This window comes from Physella acuta, unplaced genomic scaffold (genome assembly GCF_028476545.2).
Source record: "Physella acuta isolate Inbredline_101_S28 unplaced genomic scaffold, ASM2847654v3 ptg002183l, whole genome shotgun sequence".
Lineage (NCBI taxonomy): Eukaryota > Metazoa > Mollusca > Gastropoda > Physidae > Physella > Physella acuta.
The window spans coordinates 14,117-35,408 of record NW_026733684.1 but is presented as its reverse complement, the minus strand read 5'-3'; the positions used below and the strand labels follow the sequence as shown (position 1 = coordinate 35,408).

The window sequence follows — 21,292 nt, the reverse complement described above, 5'->3', positions numbered from 1 at the left end:
TATTGTATTTGCTATTTAATTATTGTATTTGCTATTTCAATATTGTATTTTCTATTTCGTTATTGTATTTGCTATTTCATTATTGCATTTGCTATTTCATTATTGTATTTTCTATTTCGTTATTGTATTTGCTATTTCATTATTGCATTTGCTATTTCATTATTGTATTTTCTATTTCGTTATTGTATTTGCAATTTTATTATTGCATTTGCTATTTCATTATTGTATTTGCTATTTCATTATTGTATTTGCTATTTCATTATTGTATTTCCTATTTCTTTATTGTATTTGCAATTTCATTATTGTATTTGCTATTTCATTATTGTATTTGCTATTTCTTTATTGTATTTGCTATTTCGTTATTGTAGGCCTATTTGCTTTTTCATTTTTGTATTTACTATTTCATTATTGTATTTGTTATTTCATTATTGTATTTGCTATTTCATTATTGTATTTGTTATTTCATTATTGTATTTGCTGTTTCATTATTGTATTTGTTATTTCATTATTGTATTTGTTATTTCATTATTGTATTTGTTATTTCATTATTGTATTTGTTATTTCATTATTGTATTTGTTATTTCATTATTGTATTTGTTATTTCATTATTGTATTTGTTATTTCATTATTGTATTTGTTATTTCATTATTGTATTTGTTATTTCATTATTGTATTTGCTATTTCATTATTGTATTTGCTATTTCATTATTGTATTTGCTATTTCATTATTGTATTTTCTATTTCGTTATTGTATTTGCTATTTTATAATTGTATTTGCTATTTCATTATTGTATTTTCTATTTCATTATTGTATTTGCTTTTTCATTATTGTATTTGCTATTTCATTATTGTATTTTCTATTTCGTTATTGTATTTGCAATTTCATTATTGCATTTGCTATTTCATTATTGTATTTGCTATTTCATTATTGTATTTGCTATTTCATTATTGTATTTCCTATTTCTTTATTGTATTTGCTATTTCATTATTGTATTTTCTATTTCGTTATTGTATTTGCAATTTCATTATTGCATTTGCTATTTCATTATTGTATTTGCTATTTCATTATTGTATTTGCTATTTCATTATTGTATTTGCTACTTCATTATTGTATTTGCTATTTCATTATTGTATTTGCTATTTCATTATTGTATTTGCTATTTCATTATTGTATTTTCTATTTCGTTATTGTATTTGCTATTTCATTATTGCATTTGCTATTTCATTATTGTATTTGCTATTTCATTATTGTATTTGCTATTTCATTATTGTATTTCCTATTTCTTTATTGTATTTGCAATTTCATTATTGTATTTGCTATTTCATTATTGTATTTGCTATTATATTATTGTATTTGCTATTTCATTATGTATTTGCCAGCTTGTTTTTCTACTTTAAATAGTAAATTAATTTTCAAAAATTTACCTTTGAATTGTATTAAGATTGAAATATTCATGCACCTCAGCACAGTAAAAATGTAAAAAAAAACATGCTCCATTAGGGTCAAAATTTATTTTAAAAAAAAGCAATAAACTAGGGGAGGGGAATGCCCTGATCCCAAATATTACATATATATACACAAAGATGTGTGTTATTATATTTGTATGTGTTTGTATATGAGTGTAAGTAAGCGTGTGCATACAAATCGGTGTGTTATTTCAACACAACACACGCTCCTAGAAGATTGTTGTATGTGGTCAAGTCCATGGTGAGTACACAATTAATGTTTGACAACTTGCATTGCTCAGGCGAGCACGTGCTAAATGGTGCTGTCAGACCCCCCTGTCGGATGTCCAATGGGGATAGTGCCAGAGGTGGATGTCACTGCCACGCCCCTGTGGGGAGGGGGGTCGTCAGAGGCGCTGGCGTCGCGGAATAAACTCTGAGAAAACAAGAAAATAATTTTAAAAGTGTCGATTTGAAAATAATTTTAGAAGTGTCGGTTTGAAAATAATTTTAGAAGTGTCGGTTTGAAAATAATTTTAGAAGTGTCGGTTTGAAAATAATTTTAGAATCTCGATTTGAAAATAATTTTAGAATGTCGATTTGAAAATAATTTTAGAATGTCGATTTGAAAATAATTTTAGAATGTCGATTTGAAAATAATTTCAGACTGTCGATTTGAAAATAATTTTAGAAGTGTCGGTTTGAAAATAATTTTAGAATGTCGATTTGAAAATAATTTTAGAATGTCGATTTGAAAATAATTCTAGAAGTGTCGGTTTGAAAATAATTTTAGAAGTGTCGGTTTGAAAATAATTTTAGAATGTCGATTTGAAAATAATTTTAGAATGTCGGTTTGAAAATAATTTTAGAAGTGTCGGTTTGAAAATAATTTTAGAAGTGTCGATTTGAAAATAATTTTAGAATGTCGGCTTTGAAAATAATTTTAGAAGTGTCGGTTTGAAAATAATTATAGAGTGTCGATTTGAAAATAATTTTAAAATGTCGATTTGAAAATAATTTTAAAATGTTGATTTGAAAATAATTATAGAATGTCGATTTGAAAATAATTTTAGAATGTCGATTTGAAAATAATTTTAGAATGTCGATTTGAAAATAATTTTAGAATGGCGATTGTAAAACAACTTTAGCGTTTTTGATAACCAGAAGAAATACAAAAGAAATCTAAATCTAAACCGTTTTTGCTAAGGGGTCATCCATAAATGACGTCACAATCGTAGGGGGGAGGGGGGTCCGTAATTTTGTGACGATGCGTGATGAGGGGGGGGGGGGGGGGGGTTCAGATGTTGCGACGGCACACTTTCGCATTATAAAAAAGCAATGTTAGAAAACGAATTTTAGACGTTATTTCGCATTTTAGATAACTGTTTTAATAAATTGTAATAGTTTAGACAAGATTTTAGAAAAAATATCGATGTTTAAAAAAAATTCAACTGCAATTTTGAGAGGGGGGGGGTTGTAGGTTGAGGTGTGACGTCATTTTATGGGGGGGGGGGGGGTTCTGGCTTTTTGTGACGACGTGTGACAACTGTGACAATCGTCAAAAAAGCGTGTCGTCATTTATGGATGACCCCTAACTTAAAAGAAAAATGTTCCAATAAATTTACACTTCGTCTGGTGTTAGGGCGTTGTGTTAATCCAGACAAAGATTAGACCATATACTTAAAGTTAACAAAGTGGCATCTATACAGAAGTCTTTAGAAAAAACTTCAACATACCAGCGGGTCCGTATTGAAATAAAATATTTGAGAACTACCTGTTTTATTTTAATGTTTTTTTTTTAAAATATAGTTCTTGAAATCATTTTGAGGTTAATAGAATGGTTTCTTAAGACCAAAGAACAGAGTATGAAATTGTTAGTGTCCGCTCATTAAGTTCTGTGTAAGACAGTGTACGAGTTTGCGGAACGACCTTCACCTTGGTTGTGACGTACAAAGGATTCTCTTTGGCCGTGACGTCAAACGTTGGCTGGTCATCTTGGGACGTCCCGATCAGCTCCATCTCTCTAAACACAGCCTGTGGTCAGTTAAACACATGGCTCGTGTCATACAGACATGTCATTCAGACGTGTGATACACACATGTCATTCAGATGTCATACAAATGTCATACACACATGTCATTTAGACGTGTCATTCAGACATGTCATTCAGATGTCATACAGGAATTTCATTCAGATGTCATACAGACATGTCATTCAGATGTCATACAGACATGTCATTCAGATGTCATTCAGATATGTCATTCAGATGTCATACGCACATGTCATACAGAATGCTACTTAAACCATATCATACGGAATTCCACTTTAAAATCTTATTCACACATAACATTCATTCATGTCATACACACATGCAATTAACACATGCTATTCCGTTATGTATTACAGAAATGTCATTCTGTCATGTCATTTAGAAACATGTCGAGTCAGATAGAGCAACATGTTATACACACAAATCATATAGAAATGTCATATATCTTTCTAATACAGATCTGTCAAAATGCATATCATGCATACATGTCATAGAGATATATTATAAGACATATAGATATGTACTATGGATATGTCCTACAGACATATCATACAAACATGGAATACAAACATGTCATACATATATGTCATACAGACATAACTGAGATCCAGCCACCTTCTTACACAGACACACACACACAAACAAAAAACACAGACACACAGACACACAAACACACAGACAAACACACACAGACACACACCCACAGAGACACACACAGACACACACACACACAGACACACAGACACACAAACACACAGACACACAGACAAACACACACAGACACACACACAGACACACACACACAGACACACACCCACAGAGACACACACAGACACACACAGACACAGACACACAGACACACAAACACACAGACAAACACACACAGACACACAGACACACACACAGACACACAGACACACAAACGCACAGACACACACCCACAGACACACACACACACACACAGACACACACACACAGACACACACACACACACAATGGGGTTAGACGTACATTCCCGTCATCCAGTGGCGAGACGTCAAAAAGCGGGTTGGCGAAACCTGGGTCAATGTGGGCCGCTGTCCTGGGTTGGGTTGACCTTGGCATGGACGGGAGGAACAGACCACGCCTGTGGAGGTAGGGGGGGGGGGGGGAATTGGAGAAACGGTTGGAATTAAAGTCTGGGGAATATTATTTCGATAGTCTAAGTGCTACAATATATGTGGGTGGGTGTATATTTGTGCTTGTATTTTAGTGTGTTTGTGTGTGTGTCTGTGTGTGTCTGTGTGTGTGTGTGTGTGCATGCGTGTATGAACTGTTGTATGTGTAAATTAAGCCAAAAAACACAAATAAAACGAATAGGTAATGAGTAACAACGACCAGATAGTAGTGTCAATTTCAGTGTGCCCTTATGTGTGTTTCTGCGTGAGTTCGGTCCTTTTTCCTACATTTATAGCCATTAGTATAAATATCGGTGTTGTCTACCATAGTTATAAAATATATAAGAGGCTAAAAAAAATCGTTGAAAATAATTTTAGAATGTCGATTGGGAAACTAATTTTAGCGATTAGAAAACCAGAATAAACACGGAAGAAACGAATGCAATATACCAGGGGATACAATCGGTAAAATATTAACGGTGTAAAAAAATATGAGGTTGTCTACCTTGCAAAAGCCTTGTTCTATTGTTTTTGATTATTATAAATAAGTTTATAATCAAAGTCATTATAAATTTAAAATATGGTTAAAACGGAAAGACTTAACCTGAAATTTTAAAATTGTAGGTGTTGTACAGTTTAAATTTTTTTTTAAATTGAAATTTTATTCTAAATATTAGTCTAAACAACAGGAATAGGCAATGTACTAAAGTAACCATAATTTATTTGTTATTTGTAACAGGGCTTTAATGTTAGAAATTGAGTATGAGTTAGCAAGGGTATGTGTGTATGCATCGAAGTGTGTCTATGCGTGTATGTATGTATGTATGTATGCAAATGTGGTTGTATGTAAACTAGTACTTATAAGTATATCATGAACAATTACTGTGTGCACCAAAGTATGTATGTAATCAAGTTTGTCTTTGCGTACGTAAGCAAGTTATATATATATATATATATATATATATATATATATATATATATATATATATATATATATATATATACATATATATATATATATATATATATATATATATATATATATATATATATATATACATATATATATACATATATATATATATATATATATATATACATATATATATATATATATATATATATATATATATATATATATATATATATATATATATATATATATATATATATATATATATATATATATATATATATATATGTGTGTATGTATGTATGTATGTATGAAGTAGGTCTGTATGTAGGCTATATAATCAAGTCGAAAACTGACCCACCCGCTGACTCTAAAGACGAAGACGACGATGATTGTGATGATGAGCAGAACGCCGACGATGACGCCCAGGATAATCCCGGCTAATGACACCGTGGTCAAGCTTTGGTCACCTAGAATAGAAAAAAAAACATTCTGAAAATTTTATTTTTTGTGTGTTAACCATACAACCATCAACACTGCACATACACATAATTTAAAAAGCGAACATCGTAACACATCATAAATTGAACATATTCGTTTTGTTTTAGATGATTTAAGATTTAATTATATAGAAGTAAAGTTCAATATCTGGTGAATTAGGATTAGTGATATTGGAAGTGTAGTTCATGAATGAGGTTTTTCTGGTTGTGAATCTATTTACCATTGTCATTACGTTCTTCTATATATATATATATATATATATATATATATATATATATATATATATATATATATATATTGTGATGACGCAAGATTACGTCAGACATGTTTAGCAGATATAGGTTAGCAGAAACAGACGATAGGCCTAGTTGGTTGGGTAGAGAGGCCAATGGGCGCACAGGGCTGACCGGTCACGTGGGACGGTCAGCTGACCACTGAGGCGTGGGGCAGGAGAGCGATAGGCGAGGACGGTGTTAGGTAGCGGTCAGAGACGGCCGAGAATGTAGATAGTTAGGAGATCATGATTAGATAGCGAAGAGTAGAGAAGGTGTTAGGTTGTAGAATGTAGATAGTGTTAGGATTGGTCGTGGGAGTTAGTAGTATAGTGAACAGTCAGTAGTAGAAGTAAATAGTACAGTGTAGATCAGTTAGGTAGAAACTTGAACATATATATCATTTTAATAAAGAACAATTATAGTTGAACTTGAACTGCGTGTTGTTGGATTCATTCGTTGCCGCCAACATAAAACCCCCCACCCTCACAACTGGTGGAGCGCGGGTCGAGGACAGGAAAGACTGGGTATATCGGGTTACTCATGACGGAGTACATCTGGTGTACAGCTTTCTTCAACTCAACACAACAGCGGGTTTCTTCAACCGGAACGAGTGGATTACCAATACAAGGGAACAGTCACCATGTCCAAAAAGATAAGTACCTTCCACATTTTTTTAAACGTTGGGTTTAGACTTGTGCTGGATATTTGGTGCCAGCGGCTTTTCTGCCTTACACATTCTTATGTTACGCCCTGTTTTCTTAGTTTTGTTGACTTTCCTCTACACACACACATACACATACACAACCATGGAGGCAGAGTTTCAATGCTATAAACAGGGCATACCATTAGACAAAACAGGAGAAGAAGTTGAAACATTTGTAGAGAATAAGTTAGAAAACAAGATAGTCAAGATAGTAAGACATGTCAAGAACAAAAGCAGAGTTAGCGTTAGAATTAGTGAAACTGGAAGTACAGCACACAGATAACACGCAACTGCCCTAGAACATCAACCCCATGATCAAGAATGTGACCCGGACCTTCCCCATAAATGATTTTGAACAACGGACAAAAGTGAAGTCAAGTCGAGTTTTTGTGTTGATCTAAGTAGTCGAGGAAATCGACGTGAAGTCGTACAGTCAGAAGTCAGTGTAGTCAAATCTGAAGTCAATTGTGTTATTGAAGTCAGTGAAGTATAAGTCAGAACTGAAGTCAAAGAAGTTATTTGAAGTCAGTCAAGTCAGTCAATGTTGTTAAAGTCGTATTTGAGGTCATAGTGACGTAGTTGAAGTCATGTTGCAGTCAAAGAAAAGTCTTTGAAGTTATATTAAAGTCGTTGAGGTCATAGTGATGAAGTGAAATCGTCGAAGTTATAGTGAAGTCTTTGAAGTCAAAGTGATGTCGTTGAAGTCATATTGAAGTCGTTGAAGTCAAAGTTAAAGTCTTTGAAGTCATATTGAAGTTGTTGAAGTCAAAGTGAAGTCTTTGAAGTCATATTGAAGTTGTTGAAGTCAAAGTGAAGTCTTTGAAGTCATATTGAAGTCGTTGAAGTCAAGGAAAAGTCATTGAAGTCAAAGTGAAGACGTTTAAGTCGTCGAAGTTTAAGTCAGTCAGTGAAGTCTTTTAAGTTGAATTGAAGTCAGTCAGTGAAATCTGTCGTCTAGGTCAAGTTAGTCGGCAAATGGAAGTAGTTGAAATCGTCGAAGTAAAGTTAATCGTGAAAGTGAAATAAGTCAAGTTACTGAAGTCAAAGTGAAATAAGTGAAATTACTGAAGTCAGTTAAAGTGAAATGAGTCGAGTTACTGAAGTCAAAATTGAAGTCAGTCATTAAGTCAACCAGCCAGTTTAAGTCGTCAAAAGTCAGATAGTGAGAGCTGCTCCACTATATGATCACGTGTTGAAATGGCACGATACACACTCACATGTCTATTCTTTTTGTGAAGCTATTTCTAAGCTCTAGTAGTGTTTACGTCTATTGAGTTTATTAGGCTCTACAGATTGTTGTTAGATTAGAGTGTACTGATTTTTTTTATTTTGGTTATGTTGTAATGTTATTTTTTTATGTTTTTTATGCCGCCAGACAAATGTTCAGCACGTATAAATTTGGGATTGAGGTTTTTTTTTTAATGGAAGGTACCTCTGTCTGAATACTTGTCTGCGCGGGCACTAAGATGGTCACGTAAAGCCATTGCTCATAATCTCGTAATACAATTTCAGACCCACCAGCGCTATTCAGAATGAGACGAGATGAAGCAGACACTTCAAAGAATGCCGCCACCTGAAGCCCTGATTACGTTGAGTTACCTGGACAGCGAACAGCCCTGCCGAACAGCGAATTGCCCTGGTCAAGATAGCGGACGCATCGCCACCGCTTCGCCCCCGCACTGGAGTTGAATAACAGACCGCCAGCTACGTACACCTACGTCGGCACATACAAAGGGTAGAAGACCCATCGTCCAAGTTCCCAGCGTCGGAATGTTACGTCATTGTTCACCAGCGCATCAGACAGCTCCAGTTCATCGTATAACCACTCTACGTGGACGTCTCAACCAGCGTTGAGTTTGTTGCGTCATCACATTGACCAACGAAAGTTACGCCTACACCCGCCTCACGGGAACTTACGTAGACCAACGCCACAACCCACCCACCACAGATGAACGCCAATAATTACATAACACTTACACACACACACACTTACACTGCTCGCAGAGCCCGTTCAACCAGTTACACATTACCACTACATTCACTCAAGGCCAGTACACGACAACCTAGCCAGAACTGAGTTGCACATGATTGGATTCACACATACCATGAAACATAGACATACATTATCAAGCAGAGACACCACAGACGTCAGGATACTTGCACGAGAACTAGAACAATGACATTTTTTTTTCAGGAACACAGACACAAGATTTTATGTTTTTGTAAACTGTGCTGTCCCATTTTGTATTTGATTTATATGATTGATGTTAGGGATAGAATAGAGTAGTAAGATAGATAGTTGTTGATGTATTAGATTAGTAGCAGACGCTGAAAAATATAATTTGTCAGCTACAGAAAGGGAGGGAGATATGTGATGACGCAAGATTACGTCAGACATGTTTAGCAGATATAGGTTAGCAGAAACAGACGATAGGCCTAGTTGGTTGGGTAGAGAGGCCAATGGGCGCACAGGGCTGACCGGTCACGTGGGACGGTCAGCTGACCACTGAGGCGTGGGGCAGGAGAGCGATAGGCGAGGACGGTGTTAGGTAGCGGTCAGAGACGGCCGAGAATGTAGATAGTTAGGAGATCATGATTAGATAGCGAAGAGTAGAGAAGGTGTTAGGTTGTAGAATGTAGATAGTGTTAGGATTGGTCGTGGGAGTTAGTAGTATAGTGAACAGTCAGTAGTAGAAGTAAATAGTACAGTGTAGATCAGTTAGGTAGAAACTTGAACATATATATCATTTTAATAAAGAACAATTATAGTTGAACTTGAACTGCGTGTTGTTGGATCCATTCGTTTCGCATCGTAAAACCCCCACCCTCACATATATATATATATATATATATATATATATATATATATATATATATACAGCTACGAGCAAACATTTTGGAAATAAAAATTTGCCTTCGACTTGCCAAATTGACTTTTTTATTAAACGTAACCTGTTTATTGATCCATGTCTGATTGATTTGTCCTTAATTGACCACCGTGGTTTAGCAGACCTGACCTACTTTTGTCCTGTCGTTTGCCCGGATTTTACAGGCACTGACCCCATCACCGGAACTGCCCTCAAGTTACCTGACGTGACCTACAAACCCAGATTCACAACGGTCAGTTCTACTGTCCCCTGGTTTGATTTGACCCACTGACCTGGATATGACCGACTGACCTGTGTGTTGGTCTGGGCCCGGGGGGGTGTAGGGCTCCCCGTAGTTGTCGATCATGTGGTCGATAGCAAAAACATGAGAACCGCTGTTGATATCTGATGGACAAAACATGGCTCGTGACAACAGACACAGCAAAAATATGAGAACCGCTGTTGATATCTGACGGACAAAACAAGACTCGTGACAACAATAGACACAGCAAAAATATGAGAACCGCTGTTGATATCTGACGGACAAAACAAGACTCGTGACAACACACACAGCAAAAATATGAGAACCGCTGTTGATATCTGACGGACAAAACAAGACTCGTGACAACAATAGACACAGCAAAAATATGAGAACCGCTGTTGATATCTGACGGACAAAACAAGACTCGTGACAACAATAGACACAGCAAAAATATGAGAACCGCTGTTGATATCTGACGGACAAAACAAGACTCGTGACAACAATAGACACAGCAAAAATATGAGAACCGCTGTTGATATCTGACGGACAAAACAAGACTCGTGACAACACACACAGCAAAAATATGAGAACCGCTGTTGATATCTGATGGACAAAACAAGCCTCGTGACAACAGTATATAAATTCAAAGAGTGACAGTTGCTAATTGATTATTTGGGGTAAAAAGTTACCCTTTAAACTTGACGGTCCATACGGCAAATGAAGTAGAGTTCACCTGTTTCTATGAGTGTGACCACGGCATATGAAGGAATAGTGTGGTCAGTAGTATACCCACCCGCCATTGATTTCCCAAACGTGAGTCAGGTACCCATCAGAGCTGGGTGGGCTTAGAGATGTCTTAAGAACCCGAGCCCGGGTTCCGAACTCGAGACTCTCGCAGTTGTTAGCTCTAACCTACGACCACGCCGTCACTGTATACCATCTCAAGAGGCCCTGAAATTCCTGGCTCCCTTCTGCAGTGCGGTCAGCTCAGTAGTAATCCACCCCAACTGCTAACTCGACCAACGCTCCACCACCCCCCCCCCCAACCCCACCGCAACTTCTATCCCCCCTCACAGCCCCCCTCCCACCGCTTCTACCCCCCCCCTCACCACCCCCCTCCCACCGCAACTTCTACCCCCCCCCCCCTCACCGCACCCCTCCCACCGCAACTTCTATCCTCCCCCTCACCGCACCCCTCCCACCGCAACTTCTATCCTCCCCCTCACCGCACCCCTCCCACCACAACTTCTATCCCCCTCACCGCCTTCTCCCACCACAACTTCTATCCCCCTCACTGCCTCTCCCCCTAACTTACAACCCAACACAAAAAATTCCTCACTTCCACAAACCAACCCCCACCCTCCCCCCACCGACACCCCCCCCCCCATCAACTGACGAGTACTGACGCCCGTACAGCGCCCATGACGTCACAGCTCACCTGTCTTAAGGGCGTCCCTCAGCACCGCCGCCCACTGTAAACTTTTCACCTGGTCTGAGTCGCTCAGCACCACCTGTACCCAGCCTTCGTTGGTCAGTGACGTGTACAGCTTGACGCCATCGCTGGCCTGTTGTGTTTAGTTCAGTTGTTTTCATCAATAATTTGTGTGCGTATGTGTGTGTGAGTGTGTGTGTGCGTATGTGTATGTGTGTGTCGGGGGGTGGGGGGGGGGGGGGTTAATAAAAATATAAACAAAGAGTACATGTCTAAATCAAGCCAAGACCTAACGCTGTAAAGCGTGAGTCATCAGTTCCTGGTCAATGGAGTTGAAAGCTGAGCTTAATTAACTCAAACTCTAAGCTCCGATTAAACATATCCATGGCTTGGCTTTAAGCATTTAAGGAAATGATATACTAAAACCATGCGTTTGAAATGACTACTTTTTTCTTTCTCTAACTCTTGTCAGGTACTCATCATAGCTGAGCGAGCTCAATGGGACTTAACTATCCTTAGAATGTGGAATGGTGTGGTCAGGGAGTAGAGCGCTCGACTGCTAACCCGAAAGTCTCGAGTTCGGATCCCGAACACATCCGTAAGTCCACCCAGCTCTGATAAGTACCTAACTTTTTTTTAGGTAAAGTAAAGGCTGGACATTGTGCTGACTAAATTACTCCTTCGTGAGCGGATGTCACAGAAATAACTCTACTTCATCTGCCCCATTGGCCCCCAGATTCGAAGGGGCATCTTTATCTCTAGAAATGTTAACATGGAGTCGTCTGCTTACGTTTTTAGAGAACAAATTGTTGACGGCACTTTTAAAATTCTCGAAGTTAAAGCCGTAACCGGTTGTCAAGTTAAACACTGCTCCTATTTATTATAATAAAAAAAAGTAATACAAAATTTAAAAAAAAAGAATAAATAATTATTTGGAAACGAAATAATAATAATTTTAAATACTAAATAGTAATCATGTTAAACATGTATCATGATTAAAATAAATTAGTAATCATAGCTGAATAGCTAATTGAAAAAACAGAAGAATAGATTTTCACAACCTAACTGTGATTGTAAAAGGTAAGTAAAACAGCATCAGTTGAATTTTCAAACATCAAGTCACCTATCACACATCTGTTGAACTATCACACATCAACTGACCTATCACACATCAACTGACCTATCACACATCAACTGACCTATCACACATCAACTGACCTATCACACATCAACTGACCTATCACACATCAACTGACCTATCACACATCAACTGACCTATCATTTACACGTGAACGTACCACCACACATTCGTCTGACACGCGCCATTTGACCTAACAAACATCAGATGACCTCTAGCACATCACGTGACCTACCACACATCTTGCAGCACGCCCCCACGGGCTGTATGGCGTTTTTACACCGGGGTCGCGTGCATCTTTGTCCGGCGTAGGAGCAAATTTGTTTGGCGATCTGCGAGTTGGAAATGTGAATATAACAATGTCATGAAAGTTGGAAATGTGAATATAACAATGGCATGAAAGTTGGAAATGTGAATATAACGAAGACATGAAAGTTGGAAATGTGAATATAACGAAGACATGAAAGTTGGAAATGTGAATATAACGAAGACATGAAAGTTGGAAATGTGAATATAACGAAGACATGAAAGTTGGAAATGTGAATATAACGAAGACATGAAAGTTGGAAATGTCAATGTAACAAGGACATGAAAGTTGGAAATGTGAATTTAACAAGGACATGAAAGTTGGAAATGTGAATGTAACAAGGACATGAAAGTTGGAAATGTTAATTTGTGGTGGGGACATAAATGTTGCAAATATGAATTAGCGATAAATACAGACAAGTTGTTAATGTGAATGTAACGAGGAAATACAAAAAAATTGAAAACGTGTGTGAAAACTTTTGTATCTTTAATCAACATTTCTTCGTGGAAGATGTAGATATGAATTTGTGTACATGGACATGTGAGTTATAATGTGAATTTATGACAGTGACATAGAAGTTGTAAATGTCATTTTGTGGCAGGGACATGGAAATTGCAAATGTGAATTTCTGATAAAGACACACGAGTTGTATATGTGAATTTCATATAAAGACACATAAGGTGTAAATGTGAATTTCTGATGAAGACATGAAAGTAGAAAATAGGAATTTGTGACGGGGACATTCAAATTGTAAATGTGAATTTGTTTTAGAGGGACATGTAAGTTGTAAATGTGAATTTTTGACAGGGACATGAAAGTTGCCAATGTGAATGTGTGGCGGGACATAAATGTTGCAAATATGAATTTGTGATAAAGACACACGAGTTGTAAATGTGGATTACTGACGAGGACATAAAAGTAGAAAATGTGAATATGTGACTGAACATGGAACTTATAAATGTGAATTTGTTTAAAGGGCCACGGAAGTTGTAAATGTGAATACAACGAGGAAATGAAAATAACAAATGTGAATTTGTAACAGAAAATGGAAGACGTGGATGTGCATTTGTGGCAGGACATGGAAATTGTGACGGGTACACATGTGAATTAGTGAAGGGGACATTGAAGTTGTAGATATGAATTAGTGAAGGGGACATTGAAGTTGTAGATATGAATGTGAAGTTTTGATGAGGTCAAAAGGTCAAACCTCGGGTCTGTCATTCCCGCACGGGCAGCCTCCCACCTGACTACAGCCGCGCGTGAATTCAAACCTGTCCGTCCCCACCCCCGGGCCCAGGGGGAACGTCCGTCTACCATAGGACGAGTTGAGGTATCTGCTGATGGTATCGCTGGAGTAGAAAGTCTGGAGGAGGAGAAATGGTTCTTTCATGAAGACATACATCGTTATATTGAGACGACATACACCGTCATATTAAAAACGACATACACCGTCATATTAAAACAACATACACCGTCATATTAAAACGACATACACCGCTATATTGAAATGACATACACCGTCATATTAAAACAACATACACCGTCATATTAAAACGACATACACCGCTATATTGAAATGACACACACCGTCATATTAAAACAACATACACCGTCATATTAAAACGACATACACCGCTATATTGAAATGACATACACCGTCATATTAAAACAACATACACCGTCATATTAAAACGACATACACCGCTATATTGAAATGACATACACCGTCATATTAAAACAACATACACCGTCATATTAAAACAACATACACCGTCATATTAAAACGACATACACCGCTATATTGTAACGACATACACCGCTATATTGTAACGACATACACCGCTATATTGTAACGACATACACCGCTATATTGTAACGACATACACCGCTATATTGTAACGACATACACCGTTATATTGAAATGACATACACGGCCATATTGAAATGACATACACCGATATGTTGAAATGACATACACCGTTATATTGAAATGACATACACCGTTATATTGAAATGACATACACGGCCATATTGAAATGACATACACCGATATGTTGAAATGACATACACCGTTATATTGAAATGACATACACCGTTATATTGAAATGACATACACGGCCATATTGAAATGACATACACTGTTATACTGAAATGACATACACCGTCATATTAAAACGACATACACCAATATTTCATTAAATGACATACACCGTCATATTAAAACGACATACACCAATATTTCATTAAATGACATACACCGTCATATTGAAATGACGTTTTAGAAATGCGGATAACATTGAAGTACAAATGAGTGTGAAATGTTTTATCGCAATGTTAACAATTAAGGGTAAGTATTCTTAAATCTGTCTATCAGGAACAGTGAATTGTCTTAAATCTGTCTAGCTGAATGGAGTAAGTTGATTTAATGATGTCTATCTCAAATGTAATGAGTTTGTCTTAAGTCTAACTTTAATGGAGTGTAGTGTTTCTTTCAGACTTTTTTTTTCCAGGGGTGGGGGGAGGGGATGCACTTGAAATTTTCGTTTGGGGTGGGGGGAGGCGGACTAAATTTTCCAAGGGGGATGGTGTGGGGAGGGGGCGAACACTGGTAAAAGTATATATTTCCTATATAAATTCTATTTCGTTTTGGTGGGGGGGGGGGGGGGGGGGGCGGTAGTCGTTCTGGAGGGGGGGGGGGGGGTTGGGGGTGGAGAGGAGGTCTAAAGGCTCTGCCGAATAGATGCCTGAAAGAAACTCTGATGGAGTGAGCTGACTTTAAAAATATCCAATACCCGGCAAATGACGTCATGCAATTTTTACAAAAACGTAAACACCCCCAACCCCCCCCCCCCCCCCACTACACTTTTCATCACAAGTCATACGCCACCGTCCCCTACCCCCATCAACTCAGCCTTGAGCTACAGCAGCACCTACCTCCTGCCACATCTTCAGAGACTTGACCTTGAACTTGGCGTTCCCCGCGCTGGTCAGGTCGACCAGGAACGTGTGCTCTTTGGGGAAGATGACGTCATCGTAGGGACACGGCACCATCTCGGTGTCCAGGAGGGGAGTGGTCGTGACGCACGCCGCCCCGGGGGAGCTCTGGGAGGTGGGGCACCAGCTGGCTGGGTCCAGCCAGGGTTGGGGGGTGATGGCCGCGAAGGTCATGCCTGTGGGGGGGGGGGGGGAGAGATATGTTTTCGTAAAGTTGGACAGTAGGACACTGAACAAGTATATATATACACACACACACTGACACTTCAACACACACTACCTTCAAGAGTCGACTCGCACACACACTGGAAAAAGGGGGGGGGGGGGTGTCTTATGTAAAACACTAATGCGACAATGTGCTACTTGGTGTAATGGGGTGGGTCGGGGTCGGGGAGGTAGAAGAGAGGTGATGCACATACACACATACACACTCATAGATAAAACATCACAGGCTAGACACATAGAGACAAGGTTTCTTTCGGGCCACTACGAGAAGAGTGGAGGTGGGGCAGTGTTTCTTCCAGACTTTTTTCTCCGGGAGGGGGGGGGCACTTGAAATTTTCGGGGGGGGGGGGCGTAGACTTTCTTTGGGGGGGGGGCGGACACTGTTAAAAGTATATATTTTCTATATAAATTACATAAATTTCATTTCGTTCGGGGGGGGGGGGGGGGCGAAGAGATGCCTGGAAGAAACTCTGGGGTGCGGGGGGGGGGTAGGCACTCCCTACCAGAGCACGTCCACAGCCGGCTTTTAAATAGAAAATACATGGTACTTTAACCATGATTATAGTTACCCCTATCCAGAAGTTTCAAATCCCCCCACCCTCGGAGCAAAAATATCTGAAAGACCCCCCCCCCCCCCCCACACACACAGAGCAGACACAACCACCACGATAAGACACGTAGACAAGACAGACACTGTGTCTTACCGTATTCGCTCTTGTTACACCCTGGGTAAGGGGCGTCGCTGAAGGAAATCCCAGCATTCAGGCCAAAGATGATCTCCGCATTGCTGGGTAGTTGCTTGAGAAAACAAATAGGTTAGAAATTTATTGTGTGCCGTCATGCGGATGTTTATGTGTATATGCAGTGGCGTCACTGGATGGGGTGTCACCAGGTGCGGTAACAGAGGGTGTCACCCCCCTCCCTCTCCTCCAATAATGTTGTTTTTTCGGTTTAGTGTCACCCATCTTCCCCTCCTATTGTGTTATTTGAACTGAATAAAACGTTGTTTTCACAGTAAAATTTTACGGGGTTTTTTTTTTTTGTCATGGCGTCACCCTCTAAATGGCGTCACCCGGTGCTGACTGTACCCACCTTGTGACGCAACTGTGTATATGTATTTGTATATTTATTCATATATACGTATATACATTGATATATACGTATATACATACATATGTATATGTGTATACTCATACGAATACGTCTGCATATGTGTATGTCAAATGTGTACGTGTACATGTAAGTTTAACATAAAAAGTATTAAGGGTGGGGTGGGTTGGGAAGAGGGTCAGTAAGTATTTCTGTAAAAGTAAATCTTTGTGGCTCTGTTACATGTCACAAGTCATGCCGTCGCTGTCAAAGTACCTTCTCCGTAACATTGTGTCTCACAGTCCGGCTCCGTCACATACCGGCTCCGTCACAGTCCGGCTCCGTCACAGTCCGGCTCCGTCACAGTACGGCTCCGTCACTTACCGGCCTCCGTCACAGTACGGCTCCGTCACATACCGGCTCCGTCACAGTCCGGCTCCGTCACAGTACGGCTCCGTCACAGTCCGGCTCCGTCACATACCGGCTCCGTCACAGTCCGGCTCCGTCACAGTACGGCTCCGTCACATACCGGCTCCGTCACAGTCCGGCTCCGTCACATACCGGCTCCGTCACAGTACGGCTCCGTCACTTACCGGCTCCGTCATATACCGGCTCCGTCACGAGCCCTAGGTACTCACCAGCTCCTTCAGCGTGGCTTGCGTGTTCATGAAGATCACGGGACTGTGCTCGGGGATCGTCGTGACGTCATTTCCGCACGGGACTTTCTTGGTATCCCAGTTGTTGGGGTTCTCAAAATTGGCGTCCAGGTTCCATTTCTTCAAAATAGCTTCACCTCTCTCTAGATCAGGGGAAGAATGATTGGTATTGGTATGATGAAATGTGATAGAAAGAATGATTGGTATTGCCATAATAAAAGGTGATTGGAAGAATGATTGGTATTACCATAATAGAAGACTGCATAAGGATTTTTTAAAACACTTTATTGTATACACGATTGATCTACTTTGTAACACGTTTCAAATTGTCTAAAAATAAAGTAGCTTTTATATTTCGCTACAAAATGCTAAAGATTAAATCTGATATAGGCTGCATTAAAGTAAACTATTTGGTAAGGGTTAATTTAAAAACGTTCCTTGGTTAAGTTCGTGATTGAGTTCGAATCTTATTTGTCCGGGTGAGTGGTAGGGGGTGGGGGGTGGCTGGGGGTTAGTCAAATCGAAACAATAAATTTTGACTGATTAATTAAGGAGTGATTAATTTTAATCTTTCCAAATAATTGGCAGCCATCATTCTATCAGTCATGTGAACTGGTGTTTACAAATCAGAAAATGTGACGTCATTCTTTTTTATTTTAGATAGAAATGTTTTAAACTGAAGTTTAGCAGTTACTTCGCATTTTAACAGAATTGTATATAAATTGTAATTAAAATCGAACAATAGATCAAAGGATGATTAAGGCGATTTTTTCCTAAGCTCAACATAGCTTAGATGTTAACGTCTTAATTTTGATGGTTGTTTATTAAAATAAGTTCCGTTTCGAAACTGACGCTACATAGAGCAGGTGAAGTAGGGTTTACTTGTTTCAGTATGAAATTATCTACTTGAAAATAGAAAAGTTCTAAAATATATTTATAAAAAAATTGATTAAGCTCACCTGTAAGGGACAACACGAAACAAACCACGGCAAAAAACTTCATCATATAATAGTTTGTTTTTTTTCAAATTATCCTGTTGTTAAAAATATAGTTTTAAAATCTCATGTCAGTATCAACTAGGCAACAACTCATAGTGATGGCACGTTAAAAATCTGGCGCATCAAACTCTGGCACAGATTGACACTCTAGCAGACGTTCAAAATTCTCTTGCAGAAGGGAAGGCTCCAAATTACTGTAAATGTTGTTTTACAGTTTTATGTTAAAAATAATAAATGTTAAAAAAAAAACAAAAAAAAAAACGACAAACCTTAGCTATAAATACAATTGGAAAACAACTGCTAAACGAACGCTTTCTTTCATTGCTTTTGTTGTCACTTTAAATTAGGAAAAAAAAAATTGTTTTTATTTATTTTAATATTTAATAAATACTTAGAATATAGATTTAGATAGTGATTCCCCCATTGAAAAAATGAAATTTCAATTTTATAAAATTTAATTTTATAATATAAAAATTGTTTAATATTTAAAAACGAATAGATTTATAAGAATAAATAATTGTTACTGGCGGTGTCGTAGGTGCTGCATTATTTAACTGTCCGCTAGAATTTTTTTTAAATCCGGCGTTGGTATTGTTTACATAAAGATAAAATATCTGCAACATTTTAGGGTGTTTACAGCTAATGGCATACTATACGCCCCGTATCTGTGTTCTAATTATGTCTGGACACGCCCCCCCCCCCCTCCCCCAACGGACAGTAATATTGTCATGTCGTATCTTCTTGTTTGGTGCTGGTTGTCTTGGTTGGACGTCTGCCGTGGTTGGTGATGTCTCCTGCCGGGGTTCTCACACTATGGGAGTCACGACCCCGTCATCACAACGGTTTGATTGCAGTTCAGTACAACAAGTTACGATATGATCATGTGGTTTCCGTTTTTTAGAGTATCATTGGTCGTTATTTTAACAGGGTTCATAGCAAAATACTACCGAATTTTAAACGGCTTTACTATGCTTTATTCTACTCACAGGAACTTAGGCAGAAGTGAATCGGCTGTGTCCAAGAGGCCAGTACAATTTTAAAATGTTCATCGTGCATTTTCACCCATCTTTTTCAACTTTACGCCTTGATATGAAGGAAGGGAAATGGTAAAATAGAGAAATACCAACACATTGTTTTTAAAATCAGAACACTAATAGGACTATCACAGCAGCAAAGTTCCTGGGGCCCACCTAGATTCTTCCCGATAGTCAGGTGGGCCAGTCCACCCCACAGCTTAGGCCAACTACAATATCTTCTTTCATGCTTTTTTTCTGTCTTTTGTTATTTGAAAAAAAAATTTCTTCCAACTCTTTCTCATCACTTTCATGTCTTTCGTTTCAATTTTTTGAAGTACAACCAGAGAAAAAAAGGCGGGTCACTCGAGGGGACATAAGGTGCATAAGTTGTTCACAAGTAATACTTAATTTTGTTGTAGGAAATTTCCTCTTAAATTAAAAGACAGCCACTCTTGAGACAACTCCAAAATCAAACAACTGCTGCCTTGCAGTTTGTTCTTGGTTGGACAAAGGCTATGGAAACAAATCCAAAAAAAAAAAGCAAGCCGAAATCAGAGTCAATGGCCTCAATGGCGCATAACCAGTTGACATGTATACTTAATTGTGATGGAGGGGATACCTTCCAACACTAAAATTAAGAACGAAGAAGAAGAATTAAGAACGAAGATAGAAAAAAATATTCAAGTACTTAAATCCACACTGAAAATTAAAAATCAACAAAGATGTACGATAGTCATGGGTAAATGTATTTATCATCCTGATCATCCAATTCATTAACAAAAAAAAAATAATTATCTGGAAAACCACAATCATAAATATCAAGTAATTTACCAGTAACAACTTATTAACATCAGTGGACACAAGGCAATTAAATAACTAGACAAAAGACACTGAAAGCAACACACAAAACAACACAATATGGCAATCCAACAAGTTACACTAAGGTATTCTGTTGGACTACAAATGACTTGAGAAGTCTGTTAATCTAAGGATTAATATGCCTGGTTTAATCTCAAAGATTAACAAGCCTGTTGGACTGGTTTAACCTCAAAGATTAACAAGCCTGTTGGACTGGTTTAATCTCAAAGATTAACAAGCCTGTTGGACTGGTTTAACCTCAAAGATTAACAAGCCTGTTGGACTGGTTTAACCTCAAAGATTAACAAGCCTGTTGGACTGGTTTAATCTCAAAGATTAACAAGCCTGTTGGACTGGTTTAACCTCAAAGATTAACATGAATGTTGGACTTGTATAACACCAATG

At 38.2% G+C, this 21,292-nt stretch overlaps 1 protein-coding gene across 1 annotated transcript; it reads right to left on the bottom strand.

The window, feature by feature from the left end:
* Positions 1 to 1,513: 1,513 nt before the first annotated feature.
* On the bottom strand, positions 1,514 to 19,139 carry LOC131932464 (protein amnionless-like). Its single transcript, XM_059289373.1, has 13 exons — positions 18,975 to 19,139; positions 17,998 to 18,158; positions 16,975 to 17,068; positions 15,986 to 16,221; positions 14,259 to 14,414; positions 12,980 to 13,076; positions 12,397 to 12,479; positions 11,613 to 11,739; positions 10,225 to 10,317; positions 5,928 to 6,036; positions 4,508 to 4,622; positions 3,382 to 3,480; positions 1,514 to 1,882 (listed from the first exon to the last, which is right to left on the bottom strand). Exons 1-13 carry the CDS (start codon positions 19,018 to 19,020, stop codon positions 1,760 to 1,762), a joined length of 1,539 nt encoding a protein of 512 aa, XP_059145356.1. The 5' UTR covers positions 19,021 to 19,139; the 3' UTR covers positions 1,514 to 1,759.
* Positions 19,140 to 21,292: the final 2,153 nt, after the last annotated feature.

Bases quoted from the DNA above. Each gene is read 5' to 3' on its own strand.
- LOC131932464 (XM_059289373.1), bottom strand. From the start codon at position 19,020: ATGATGAAGTTTTTTGCCGTGGTTTGTTTCGTGTTGTCCCTTACAG. The intron at 11,740-12,396 runs GTAAGCAGACGA...TAAACACAACAG, and splicing joins ACAATTTGTTCTCTAAAAAC to GCCAGCGATGGCGTCAAGCT. The intron at 10,318-11,612 runs GTGAGCTGTGAC...TTTGTCCATCAG, and splicing joins GAGGGACGCCCTTAAGACAG to ATATCAACAGCGGTTCTCAT.